The 14129-nt window shown below is 38.1% G+C and overlaps 1 protein-coding gene across 1 annotated transcript; it reads right to left on the reverse strand.

The window, feature by feature from the left end:
- Positions 1-2044: 2044 nt before the first annotated feature.
- Positions 2045-11701, reverse strand: nrbp1 (nuclear receptor binding protein 1). Its single transcript, XM_023279169.3, has 18 exons — positions 11105-11701; positions 10582-10840; positions 9477-9599; positions 7860-7961; positions 7684-7773; positions 7534-7574; positions 7257-7351; positions 7052-7135; positions 6900-6958; positions 6398-6496; positions 6172-6304; positions 5758-5848; positions 5552-5602; positions 5110-5245; positions 4546-4599; positions 4384-4447; positions 3783-3838; positions 2045-3689 (listed from the first exon to the last, which is right to left on the reverse strand). The coding sequence occupies exons 2-18, from the start codon at positions 10810-10812 to the stop codon at positions 3594-3596; spliced, it is 1605 nt and encodes a 534-aa protein (XP_023134937.1). The 5' UTR covers positions 10813-10840; positions 11105-11701; the 3' UTR covers positions 2045-3593.
- Between the last annotated feature and the right edge of the window lie 2428 nt (positions 11702-14129).

A 14129-nucleotide genomic window follows, 5' to 3' on the forward strand; every position in this document is an offset into this window, starting at 1 on the left:
TTCTTTAAGAACATTCACAAAAAATCTACCAAAATCCAGCGGGATTTTGGTAGATTTTTTTGTGAATGTTCTTAAGAAACAATTCCCAAAAATGTTGAAAATGTGGACATCAGAAGTTTCACAGTGAAAATAAATAAATAAATAAATAAATAAATAAATAAATAAATAAATAAATAAATAAATAAATAAATAAATAAATAAATAAATAAATAAATAAATAAATAAATATATATATATATATATATATATATATATATATATATATATATATATATTTTCCCACATTTTCAAACTTTAAAACAGGTCAATTTTGACCCACAGGACGACATGAAGGTTAAAAGGCAGAAGGCAAAGCAAATTTTCACCTCATTTTATTCCTCTAAACAGCCAAAGCACAGACTAGCTGTAGTGTACTGAACTGTTCTGACTTCCAGTACTGCAAAGTAGTTTTACTCAAATACTTTAGTGCCAATCTGGTGTATGTGTACTTGAGTTTTTCCATTTTGTGCAACTTTATACTTCCAATTCCTTACATCTCAGAGGCCAGTATTGTTTATTTTGCTCCACTACATTCATCTGATAACTGAAGTTGTCTTTACTTTTCAGATTCCATTTTCTTCTGTCTCCGATGTTTGTGGACATTTCGAACCCTTATGATAAACCGAGGGGTTGAGTGTTCCGTTACGAGTTCATAACATTCTATTATGTCTTAAGATATATAATCTCATTTTAAAAACCTGCTTGGATTGGCTGGAAAATGCAAAATCACAGAGCTGAAAACAGGTTGAAGTGTCTGAACTCATGAAAAGTTGATTTTATAGAAGTTTGTAGCTGGATTCCAATGAATCGCTGTAGATTAAACTGTCCAAAAGTATCTGACATAAGTAAAAGAAGCTCAAATATAAACATTTACAGCAGCAAAATGTAAAATATGCAGCTGTAATCTTAATCCAACACATCATACATAATAGTAAAACAAGAACAGGGGCCATTTTACTACAGTATTACTTTTAGTTTTCACACTTAAGCACATTTTGGATTGGATTTACGGACTTTAGCTAGAGCTTTACTTATGGAGTATTTTAATTGTCTGAATACTTCTTCCACTGATACCAGCTCCACTTTTATATTACTTCCCTTCAGGCTTTTCATCTCCCTACATGTCTGTACACTTTTGCTAAGTTAGAACATTTTTGCACCACTCAGAGAACTCCACATCTAATCACAACCACTTGCATCTATACAAACAGGAAGCAGCTCATTTATCATTATTATTATTATTATTATTATTATTATTATTATTATTATTATTATTATTATTATTATTAATAATAATAATAATAATAATAATAATAATAATAATAATTTTTTATATAGCACCCTTAAGAACAGTGTTCACAAAGTGCTTTGACAGTTAAAACATGCAAACACAGAGACAATCAAACAAGATATAGGAGACAAGTCCGAGCAGTAAATTAAGAATAAACTGTAAAAATGGCAGGTCAGATACCTGATAGCCGGGTTCGATTCCCGCTCACGGCTCTTTGCTGCTGGTCTTCACCCCATTCTTCTCCCTACCTTCTAGTCTGCCTCTTCACTAACCTGTCAAATAAAGCCAAAAACAGACAATAAATTAAATGAATAATTTGCTAGATTAGCACACAACTCAAACAAGGGAACTAGGCAGGTTGAAAATTACAGAACAAGATTGAGGGTTAAAATTAAAAGGAAAAAAAAAAGAAAGAATTAGAGACATCATCACACCAAAGAACAAGGCAGCTAAAAGTAAAAAAAACAAGAGAGAATGTCTTAAATAAACAGGAGATAATGCAGAATAAAACACTAAAACTAATTTAAGCTAAAAGTGAACTTTTAAGTCTAATTTTAAGAAGTGATTTCCATTTTGTTTCAGAAGTTACTGACTCCGCAAGCCTTGTGCTGCTTCCAAATCGGACACATTAAGCTGATATAATTACGATATTGGAGAACAGCAGTGACCTCCTCGGTACAAACAAGATAACACAACACAAAGACACAGAAGTGCTGATAGTGTAGTTTTTTTATTTATTTTAGGAAGTGAAAAAAAAGAGGATAAATGCATTGCAGAAACAGAACACAGTGTCCAGCATACAGTGTACAAGATGGTTACAAGCATGCCAGGCAGTCCCACACTTGTATCTCGCAATATCTACAGACCCTGTCAGAAGGAAGTCACAGCATCGAGGCTGCATTTTCAAACGACGTCGTTTCCAAATCACCTCCCGTTGGCGAGCACAGAGCCGGAGGCCGCCGGACATTTCCAACAGGATACAGAAGTGTACAGTTGTGCAAACTAGCAGCGAGAATCTCAAACAGTTAACAGCTAAAAGTGGTCTGAGCCAATAACTGAATATCTAAGAGAGAACTTTTGTTTTTTTCAGCTCCGGTGTCACACAGAATACTTCAGCCATGAATTGAACAAACGCATCAGAGCCACAAAATGTAAATGTTGACGGGTCTAAGCTTAAAAACGAGAACTGAACCGACTCCGGCTAACTGCATGCGTCCATTTTAGACATGGAAAAGCACACGTGTATTCACAAACCCTGCTGACAATCATCTACCGTGTGCTTAAACACCAAAGCAACTCAACCTTGTGTGTAAAATTCTACCAACAGAACAACTTTTCATCAACGCAACCCTGATTGGTAAGTGCTGCGATGTTCTACTTGCAGTAGTTGGACCACAGTCAAGTGACAACACCTCCTTTTTCACTGAAAACAACAGCATGACTTAAAGAAAAAGAGCAAGTAAAAGCCTACATTCAAACAACCACCGGCTTTAGTGCTGGAAGTGAAGTATAGTACACACTCAGGAAAAGATACACAAATAAATAGCTTGACTTTTTTTTATACATTTTATCTGTAGCTGTTCAGATTGTGTTGCAGCTGCATATTTCATGACTGTTGTATAATTATAGAATTTCGTACGGTGAAATGGACACTGCATCTGTTACATCATTAGCTTGATGCATTTCAGAGTCTTGAAAAAAACCGATACAAGGTAAGAAGATGCCTCACTCGCTGCTCGAGAGAAAATTTAAAGGACCAGACAACCAGACTTAACCTTACAACACCATAATACACACACTTCAGTATGCCAGGACAAAGAGATTTTTCATACAGACAACTATTAAACAGTTTGAAGTAAAAATGTTTAAAATACAATTTTAACAGTGACTTAAGGAAAATACTGCTGTTCTTTTATTTTGCTTACTTCAAGCGTTTCTTCACTACTTCAGAACTCAAAGAAATAAGCCAAACAGTGAAAACACTTGTATTTTCCATTAAGTTGCAACTAGGATTTCCTCTTTTAAAAGAGAAGCAGATGGCTGTATTGGGTGGGAGAAAAAAAAAAAAAAGATAGAAAGCGACAACCACTTAGTGGCAGTTTTTTCCCACCAGAAGATACAAGGACAGGCTGCAGGATCTGCAATCAGACCAAGGCTTCCTCCTCTGTCCTCGCAAAGCTTTCCTGCAACTCTGAAGTGGAGCAAAAGCTAGTCCTGTTGTAGAGGACGAGGAGGGATGAAAGAAGGCCTGGAGAGTCCTCCGCTATGAGGAAACCGTCACCGGATTCAGAGAACCGTTCCGGCTGTAGAACTTTGAGAAGGCCTCTTCAAGAACGGATGTGAGTCGTGGCTGATCGCCCTGAAATGAAGGAACAAGAAGGTGAACTAAAGTCTTGAAATGTGATTTATGGTACAAACAGGAAGAGCGGCCATGATGATGACCTCGCTGTACCTCACTGATGAACCCCAGCTGAACGAGCTCCACTGCCAGCTCCTGCACGTTCTCATCTGAAAAAACACAACACTTAGATGGTGACGAGCTCAAAACACATCTGAATCATAGTCGATCAACTATTAAACATTACGTCTGTAAAATATTTAAATTTATCACCACAGTAATTGAAAGGTGTACCATGTTCCATCATGACATTTATATTTGGTCATAGTGCATATTAAGGTGAGATTTCTGTTATTTCATCTCACCTGCACAGTTTGCATTTGTTCTGTTTCTGCTACTTTGCTTCACAAGCAAAGGCTTCACATAACAAACATCTCTGAAGGCAACACAAAGTTGTGACTGTAATGCACCATGAAAGTAGCAGCGTCTCAAAAATAGCAGAAGGAAGCAAATAGTGTGAGGCAGGAAATGAATTCAATGTTTTCCACCTTGCAATTTTTAACCAGATACTTTCAGTCTTTGCTTTAGATCGTACCTCTGCAGAGCAACTATAACACTGCATTTTCTTAACAAAGCAGTTCATCAACTATACAAGATTTCAAATGAAAACATGTGAAAGCATAGTGCCATATAATTAAAAGAATAAGATACTTACTTGGTAACAAATCACAGCTCAAGTGCCTGTTCAATTTATCCTCAAGTTTCAGCAGCAAGGTCAGCTGAAAGGAGAACAAAATACATCCATTCAAAACCAAAACACATTCAGGTATTAAAGCAAAATACTTGGAATCAAACATATTGCTGGAGTGAGACTTACATGGTGCTTTGTGCCTTCTTCAACAGGCTCAATATTACACTGCATCTGAAGGACCTGTGAGCACCAACAGGAAAACTGTTTAATAAATGCCACACTTGTAGACTGTGATGAGAAGAAGATGAAGTGCTGCATGCAAATGATTTCAGAAAAGCAAATGCTGAAAAAGATGAAATGTTTTGCACTACTAGCAGTCTGTAACTAGTCTTAATGTACAAAAGAGGAACCTTGAGGTGATCTCTAGGGAACAGTAATGTGTGTGTATGCAGCTTTTAATTCCCTAGAAAGGTTCATTACTGTGTTTTCATAAAATAATGTCCTTTGGCGCATTTTGCTTCTCCCTTTGATTGCACCTTTATAGATTTTTTTCTCCCAGAGTTCAGAATTTAGAAAGACATGCGAGCATTATTTTTAAATATCTGACCTACTTTGGGATTTGTGTGGTTAATTTCTGAAGTTGAAGCAGAACATTAAATAAAACAATGTTTACAATCTTCTTGTATGGTTTCCCAAATGTACACTGCAGCGCACCAAGTGATCTGACTGAGGTCTGTTTTCACTTCTTACCTTCCTGGTCTCAAGCTCTGCAGGTTCAGGAGTCGGGGTTTTGACTGAGGGGGGAACTATGGGCGACTTCACGGCCTCCTGCTGGGGTTGTTGTGGACACGGCATCCCGAACGCAGTCAGAGGATAGATCCCATTCCTGTTAAATCAGAGGAAAAAAATCAGTACAACTTCAGCTAGGGAGATTTAACAGGACTCCGCAAATATTTCCATGTACTTTAAACAGGCTTTATAGTGCGTGTATATTTGCAAACTCAAATATTTAGTGGCAATACAACCACTATTTCCCATTTCTGGCCTCAGTCACTTGGTTCAGCGCACTGGCAGCGTCTCTCATTTCACTTTCCTCTCCTAATTTTGCCAGTTAATCCACGCATTCAATCCAGAAACCTCTAATCAGCAGTAACAGTTTCTCAGCTGTAGCAAAACTGCTACCGTTCCTTACCTTACATCCTCCAGGAATTTGTCCAGCTCAAGTGCAGGAAACTGGGAAAGCCTGATGCAAAAGAAAAAGTGTTACTTGTACTGCATTTCACACAGTCGGCTCTCAGCTAAAGACTGCATTTAAACTATTTTACGATAACTAATACAGCAAAGGACAACATGCTCTCATATCTCAAAGGTTTCTGACAATTTAATACTCAAACTTACTTCATCTGAACTCCATCCTTGGCCTCAACAATAACCAAGTTGGGGTCCATGTTCTTTGTCATTTCTTCTAAAGCATTTTCTGGAATCATGTCTAGAGATGAACAAAGAAGTTTGCTGTCAGATAAGAACATTCACCAATGATACAATTATTCTTCCAAGCTTAATACATTAAAAGAATAGTTTTGTGACTGTATACAAAATATCTCAGAATTAAGTGTTTAACTATCCTTTTCTGATCATCTATGGCATTAAATGGGTCAATGACAATTTGATTTTCAAAAGAATATAAGCCTTAGGTGTGTTCCCAGCTGTGAATGGCAGAGAAAATGCTTCCATAACAGAGTTTGAATGAGTAACTCCAACTTTAAATTGAAAACCAGTAATGGCATTTGGTATGTGTGTATTTTGACTCACGCTGGTGGCTGACGATGCAGTGTGCAGCCAGCAGCTTGAGTAAGGGCACCTCGAACAAGGCCTGGTGAAACAACAGCTCCTTAGCTGTGGGTCGCTTACTGGGGTCGACCTCCAGACACTTCTGGATGAATTCCTGAAAATGTGTGAGAAAGAAAGGACGTTAAGTTGTAAATTTCCCTCCTAAACAGCTACGTGGGCTTTACATGCCTGCTTTTCCCTTCCTCACCCGTTGCAATGGGTCCTCTAGGGACTGAATGGCACTGTTTATGGCTTCTTGGGACACATAAGACGAATCTCCATTACTCTGGATTTCCAACACAGCCATCTGAGGAGGGGATTGGACAAAGAAGTGATTCATAAATACAAAAGCAAGACTTAAACCAACAGCAGCCACTGTCATGTAACAAAAGGCATTATGTGTCATCACTGCAGACCTCAGGTTGTTTATTACATGTATATCTCTTTTTCACTGAAAGCCAGAAATAACAAACATTCTGTGACACTGACTTTCCAAACAAATACCAGTACTGTCTGGAGCTACCATAACTGACACCTTTGTTCAGAATAGTGACACACACCATCACAGCATCGCAAAACAAGCCTTCAGTAGAACTAGTGCTCAAGCAAACTAGGCCAGGTCTATTTTCTTGTTGTGAAACCCCCCCCAAAAAAGAACAGTTTGTCAGTATGTGACTAACAGCCCGGATCAGAACAACGTGTCCTCTCACCTCTAAGGCGCACATTCCAAAGGAATAGATATCCACGGCTGTGGTAACATTGGCAACGGCTGAAAGCAGAAAAAAGCTAATCAATATCACAGAAACACAACCGCACAACCACAGAGGTATCAGAGACAAATGATACACTGCAAGAACATCACCTGCATACTCTGGAGCAAAAAAGTGAAGGCTCTTCTGCTCTTCCCGACAGGTTTTCACGTGGTTATTAATAGTGTCTGGAGCAACTGAAAAAGTGGAGAAAAAATACTTAATAACAGGGAAAACAGCTGTTGAGGGAACTAGCACTGGCTTCACAGTGCACTGATCTTACTGATCTTCCTGCTTTAAATAATCTCTGAGGCCCACCTGAGCCGATCTTGATGAGGCCATTGTGCTGGATGAAGATGGTGTCGCAGGTCAGGTTACCATGAATGATGGGAGGTTCACATGAGTGCAGGTAGCTGGAAACAAGGCAACAAGGTTTAAAGACAAGGACAACATGAGACCGTGTCCAACATACCTGACTTCTCCTGTAATACACAGATGTTGGTATTTGGGATGTGATTCATGTCAAAGCCTCATGCAACAATTTGTTCTGTAACACTAAGCTGCTTACACAAATTATCCTTTTAGTCAGACTAACCTGAGGGCAGATAGTATCTGCGTGCACCAGCGCTTCCAGGCCTGTCAGAGAAGATAGGAAAGCAGAAAAAAAACAGGTTAAGCAGGATTTTCTTAAATAAACTGTTCTTGTTAGCTTACATTGCTTAGGTAACAGCAGAGCTTCTCATACCTTTTCATTCATTGTCTTGTGGTTTTTCTTTGTCTTTTTCAAGAACTGCTTCAGGCTTCCTGAGGACATGTATTCAGTGATGAAAATGACCTGCAGACAAAAAAATACAATGATATCAAATTAGCATCAAGTCCACGATACTCTTCTTTATGTCATCTGTTGACAGATTCCTTTACCCTTGCTCTGTTCTCTTTGACATCTGCCCAGTACTTGTGGAACTTGACGATGTTCAAATGCTCCAGCTGGATCAAATTGTCGAAAACTGCTTTGACTTTTTCCTGTGGGGGGGGAGAAAAAAGTTAAAAATGAATGCACAATTCCACACATTTTCACCTGTATCTATATTTAGGACTTACAGGTTTGCTGCAAAAGAGGTAAATTATTAGACTCAAGTTAGCATATTATGTCTCAACAACTTTAAATTTCATTGGACTGTCTTGACCAGCAGGTTGAATCAGTAGATGACAAACTTGTAAATACCAGATTAAAATGTAAATTCCACAAGTGTCCCTTCACCCTCTGAACCCAAAGCAGTTTCTAGTTGTTTTTTGCTCCTGCCACATTTTCACTCACTGTGGACTCATTTTTCACTGCAGTATAAAGTCCTGCACCTCTTTGGAAATGGCACCAATCATGGCTAGAAATAGAAAGAATTCAAAAATGTCTTCTGTGCAGTTTGACATAGTGACAACACCATAAATCATATAAAACGAAAAAACAGAAATAGAATAACTTTGATTATTTTCATCAAATTGAAAAACATTTTTTCCAAGGGCCCACACATGCTAGTAATCCTAAAACTAAAACTGTGATTTCACATACCATAGATATTTTACTATTTACATTTGTAAATTGTTTCCATACATGTCTTCTATCACCTCTGTGTAAACACTGCCTGCAGTTCAGTCCATTTCAGCTGACAAGTCCCACAATGTTTATCACTGTGACTGTTGGTTGCAGCTGAATGGCTTCACAGTTGCATTTTTTACTTTTAACAGTACATTTTTGTAATAAATGCTATAATTTCTGCAATTAAACATGTCCTTTAAATCTGCCAGCAAGTTTGGAATTCAGAGGGTTAAACGCAATTATAGGTTTTACTTTACACACCATACAAACATCAAAACATACAGAAAATATACATCCAACAGCTCTGTGAGAATGAGAAAACCTTTTGTTCAGATATAGGCCTATTAAAAACCAACAGCTTTGAACTAACTGGTCCCTGAGGCCTTCAAACTATAGTAGTTCAGGGCAACACACCAGTAGCTACATAGCACAGAACCACTATCACACTCTGATGCTTTATATTTGAATAAGTGAACAACAGTTTTGATCTCCAAATGATGACATTTCTGGAAGCAACATACGAGTGAGGAAAGTTTCAAGAAACACTTTAGATTGAAGCCAGACCATCAAAATGCCTACTTGTATGCAAGCAAGAACCTTAAACAGCACTTGCTCTGTTCTTAAGGTCTGCCCTCCCTTCCAAAGTTCTGAAAATTATTCCTGCAACTACACCGGTACACAGCGAACTGGCATCAACAAGTCTGACCACTTGCCTAAGGAGCTTAGAGCCAAAGGGGGAAAATGAAAATCAGCAGGCTTCCACATTCAGGTCACAGTAGCATAGCACATGAAAAACAATCTTTAAAAGCCTCGGTACAGCGTTTTATTCCTTTCAAGTATAAACCGTGTTCCCTTGCTGACATCATCCTCACAACGATTATCATCATACACGCTAAGATAGTAGCGCAGTGCACAAATGCTTCAGATGTTTTCACTGCACCCACCTCTTGTAGCTTGAAATTCTTCCTTTCTGAGAACATGACTTCATTCCACACCACCTCAACTCCTTCCTCTGTGTCCATGGCCAAGTAAGCATTATCGATCCCGGGGACGTTGCGCTGATTCACCTTTGGGAGGAAACAAAATAAAGAGGGGTGTCATACGAACCAAGTTCAACATAGGTAGGATTTCTTTGTGTAAGCTGGTTGGATAAACCCTGAAACCCCAAGCAGAGACAATAAGAATTACTACAGTACTTAGCAGCTTTTTTTTTTGTTGTTAACTACAGTTTCTTCACCAGGCTCTTTTCCTGCTCCAACAGAAGGGGCGTTTGATGCATCATTTGACTTTTCAAAGTGACTGTTCGTTGTTATAATGGAGGGGAAGATGAATATAAAAATAGATTTTAGCAAAATGCAGTGTTACTGCAGATATTACAAGAAAAGAATACTGGTAGAAAATTTGTTAAGAACGAAGTGAATATGTTTAGTTTGCTGCCTGGTGCAATCTCAATGCAGCTGCTTATTTCTAACACAACCGCTGCACATTACAGCTCTTTAACTTTACACTTCCTCAGAATGTGCATTGGCTCTGACACTGTCTGATAATGAAGGAAATTACCTTAGATTTAGGAAAAATCTCAGTGAAATTAATGTCACTGATTGACTACTCAATGGAAAAATACCAACAGCCTTTCATCTGTGTTCTATAAACTGCAAAACCAGTGGAGTGAAATGGAAACAGCAGTAAATCAGGACAAACTTTAAAAAAGTATTTCTGCATTTTCTGCACCACCAACTAAATGTATGCAGGTTCCAGGGAAACACTGCGCATATAGTTTGTGCTTCTGTAATGTACAGATCAACAAGTTTAGAGAAATAGTGGATTCCTCCAGCTCAGAATCTGTATCACTGGTCAGGAAAAGACTCAAGAGTGGCACAGCTGCTTTAACTCAGAATAACTTCCTCCAGAGAAGATTAACCTCATGGCAACTCTGACTTCATGCTCAACATACCACACCAACCCAATGATTTCTGTTCGTGCACCCCTCAGGAGCGATCTCCACCTGAGTAAAGATAAATCTGACCCATCCCCACATATCTCCTCTACCTCTTCTCTGCGTTTCTGCCAGCGTCCACACGGGCTCTCCTCCAGAATCTCTGACTCATCCTCGCTCTCCTCCTCCTCATCCTCCGTGGCAGCTGTAGCAGGAGGCTGGGTCACCATGGACACAGGAGGAGACACGGAGGACACTCCTTGACCTGTGGGCGCAGCTGCCACGGACTCCGGCTTGGCTTCCTGGACCGTGTCCGTGGCCTGCCTGCTCTCTCCCTCAGACATCTTCTCAGCTGTCAGGCCCAGCAGCCCGCTGCAAAGATGCACAACAGTGTAAACATCACTCTCCATCACAGCATTATATTATTTGTTCCAGAAGTGCACTAAAAATTGCGATTATCTCCCATTTTAAGACTAGCTTGTCAACAATATGAAACTAGTGGGTAGCAGTGGGTGGCTAACACAGCTGCATCGCAAGAGCAGCCGTGGAGACTTTGCAAAGGAAGTTAGCTTCACCAGAAAAGGCCATAACAAACCGCGACACAAGAGTAGAAAATGCAAACATTGGTGGACTTACGTGTTAAACACGGGAGATGTGACGATGCCAGCTCCAGTTTAACGGACTCCCACCGCTGCAGCTCAACCCCAGCTGGCTCTTTAGCTCCGTTAGCTCCAAATCTTGTTGGTTCCTCGGCGGAGTTGCAGCTAGCTTTGCGGCGCTGCTAGCTCCTTAGCAACGGCCCCTTACCAACTTAACAGCAGCAGAAAGCGGCGAAAACTACCGGCAAGTGTGCAAGAGCGCTCAAATAGGTATCTTTATTCACTTTGACGGCAAATATCCGTCTGTCGATGTTTTATTCTAGCTAGCCAGCTAACTAGCTGCCCCGCTGCTAGCCAGTAGCAGCAGCCCACCGCCCCTTGCTGCTTCTCAAGACTCCAGCCTGCTAATGTGCTGTGAAAATAGCTGCTGCTAGTGTGAGTGAAGCTCACAACAATGCAACAGCTCTACGCCCGTTTACTGGTTAGCAACATCACAGCAGCTAGAAGCTCGACAGGAGGAACAAACAGGGTTAACTGTAGAATTAACTTTATATCTTCGAACACAGCGGCTGACTGACTTGAGCTAGGTTAACATTTAGCCAGATATGATGGCGACAACTTCCAGATGCACACTGCACTACGAGCTCCGTCACGTCACAGCACAGGCGGGTTGCCAGATAGGGAGAGTCTGATCCCCCTTCTGCGGATAGTCACGGAATATAAGCTGTTAGTGTGAACACAGAGCCATTTAACTCTCCTGTTGTCCTCATTTATGGGCACCAAAAAATACTGTTTACTTGTCTGAAAAAAATCCAAAAATTCAGCAAAAAAATTCCACAAATTTCAAAAAAACCTTCAGGAAGAAAATTCCAATAATTCCTTAAAAGTTTCCCTTAAAAATTTTATTTAAAAAAAAAAAAAATCCCCTGAATTTTGCAAGAAAATTCTTGTAAATATTTTCAAAAAATGAGTAGAAATCTTCCAAAAAAATCATAAAAATATCTAAAGTGATTACATATATATCAGTAAAACTTCTAATTTTTACTTTAAGAACATTTACAAAAAATCAACCAAAATGCAGCGAAATTTGCTGGATTTTGGTTGATTTTTTTGTGAATGTTCCTAAGAAACATTTTTAACATTTCTTTTTTTCCACCAAAAAATGTTCAAAGATTTCCCAAAAATGTTGACAATGTGGACATCAGAAGTTTCACTGTGAAAATATATATTGTTTTCCACATTTTCAAACTTTAAAATCGGTCAATTTTGACTCACAAGACAACACGAGTGTTAAAGCGTGTATAAGTAAGATAGTCACTGGAAATGAAGTGTAATAATAATAATAATAATAATAATAATAATAATAATAATAATGTTTTCTTATTGTACCTTTTTTAACTTTTAGAACTCTGTTCTGCTTGGATTAAGCCATTTAGCAGTATTATAGTGTTTGTGGTACAACTTGTAATACATGTAATACCTGAATCAGCTATGAAAGTTAAATGAAAATAACCATATTTTTAATGGTTGTGATGAAGTATTTCATATTAAAAAGATTCCATAAGTTCTGTATTTTGCTTTTGTATTACTGACATACAACTAAATGGGATTTGCAAAACATCACCAGTTGAATTCTACATTATCATTTGTTTTTGTTGATGTGAGCTCAAAGATGAAGCTATTTATGACGGCTCCATTTTATTTATTTATTTTTTCATATTTTTTTCAACTCACCTGTAATCAGAGACTATTTGATCTGGTTGTGCTGCATTACAGATCCTGAATCAGTGGCACTGAAGTCAAATAATAATGAAAATTTTAGAATTTTATCATTAATAGTTTCTGTCCAAACATTGCCTAAAATTTCAATGTGTGAAAAAAACTGTAAAGAATGGATTAACAGGCTTTTTTTTATTGTCTCAGAAAGTATTTAATACATCCATTTAAAATTTCATACATACCATTTTAAGCATACACGGTTTATTTTTAAAAAATGTTTTAAGCAAATCAGAGATGGTCAGGGATTGGACATTTCACACACTATAATTGTGATTCTAGGTCAAGAGTGCCCTTAAATTAATATACAGAACATTATTGTTATTTCTCTATTTAAGCAGCAGAATATGGCCCAAGAACGTGGAACTTGAACAACTGTTTTCATTATGGTAATACAGATGTCAGTCTCTGCTGATACACAAATGCCTGCAAGTCAAAATTATAGGATAGTGAGTTAAGTTGTGATTGTTTTCCACCTAATACAACTTAATGTATCATCATTTTAACTCATAGCTTTCACATAATAAGAATTGTTGTTTTTATTTGTCTCATTAGTCCAAAAGTAAGACTATCTCTTTTTTTCCACTCATATCAAGATTCTGTAAGGTTTCTCTCAAACGTGGCAACCCTACACTCAACAGCCTCCCCTTTTTATTTGCTGTGAGCACAGACTGACAGAGAATTAGGCCAACTGCATTTTGAATTATGATGGGTGGATGTTTTTTTCAGTCACAGCCAACCATTGACCAGGAAATTAATGTCACAGTGTTTATTTTACCACTAGGTGTGAGCATAGTTGAGATCATAGATGCTGAATCCAAGTGAAAGACACCAACACACCAACCAAAGTCTGCTAAACACTGGAACTATTTAAAGAAATTACTAAAGATCACTAGTTATTTATTTATTTATTTATTTATTTATTTTTATGATACACTGCCAGGCACGTGGTTATATAAGAAACTGGTTAATCATTTAATTGTATTTAGCTTTATTTTGGAATGTGATTGGTTAAATGTTAAGGTACATTCAATAAAAATATTGGTCTGAATGAACCATGAAATACGTGATTGGTGTTTAATCATCGGACGTAAACTCTTCTTCATGCAATTATGTAAAGTAACTACATTTCAAGATAAAAATCGCAAAATAAATCACCTTGTTCAGTCAGTCTTTTCCTCACTAAAAAGACTTTTGATTGTTGTATTAAAGTAGGGCGGTCATAAAGATATAGTAAGGAATTATCAAATTTGTAGCTAATAATAAACACTAACTAGTGATTCATA

Source organism: Amphiprion ocellaris, chromosome 12 (genome assembly GCF_022539595.1).
Source record: "Amphiprion ocellaris isolate individual 3 ecotype Okinawa chromosome 12, ASM2253959v1, whole genome shotgun sequence".
NCBI classification, from domain to species: Eukaryota; Metazoa; Chordata; class Actinopteri; family Pomacentridae; genus Amphiprion; species Amphiprion ocellaris.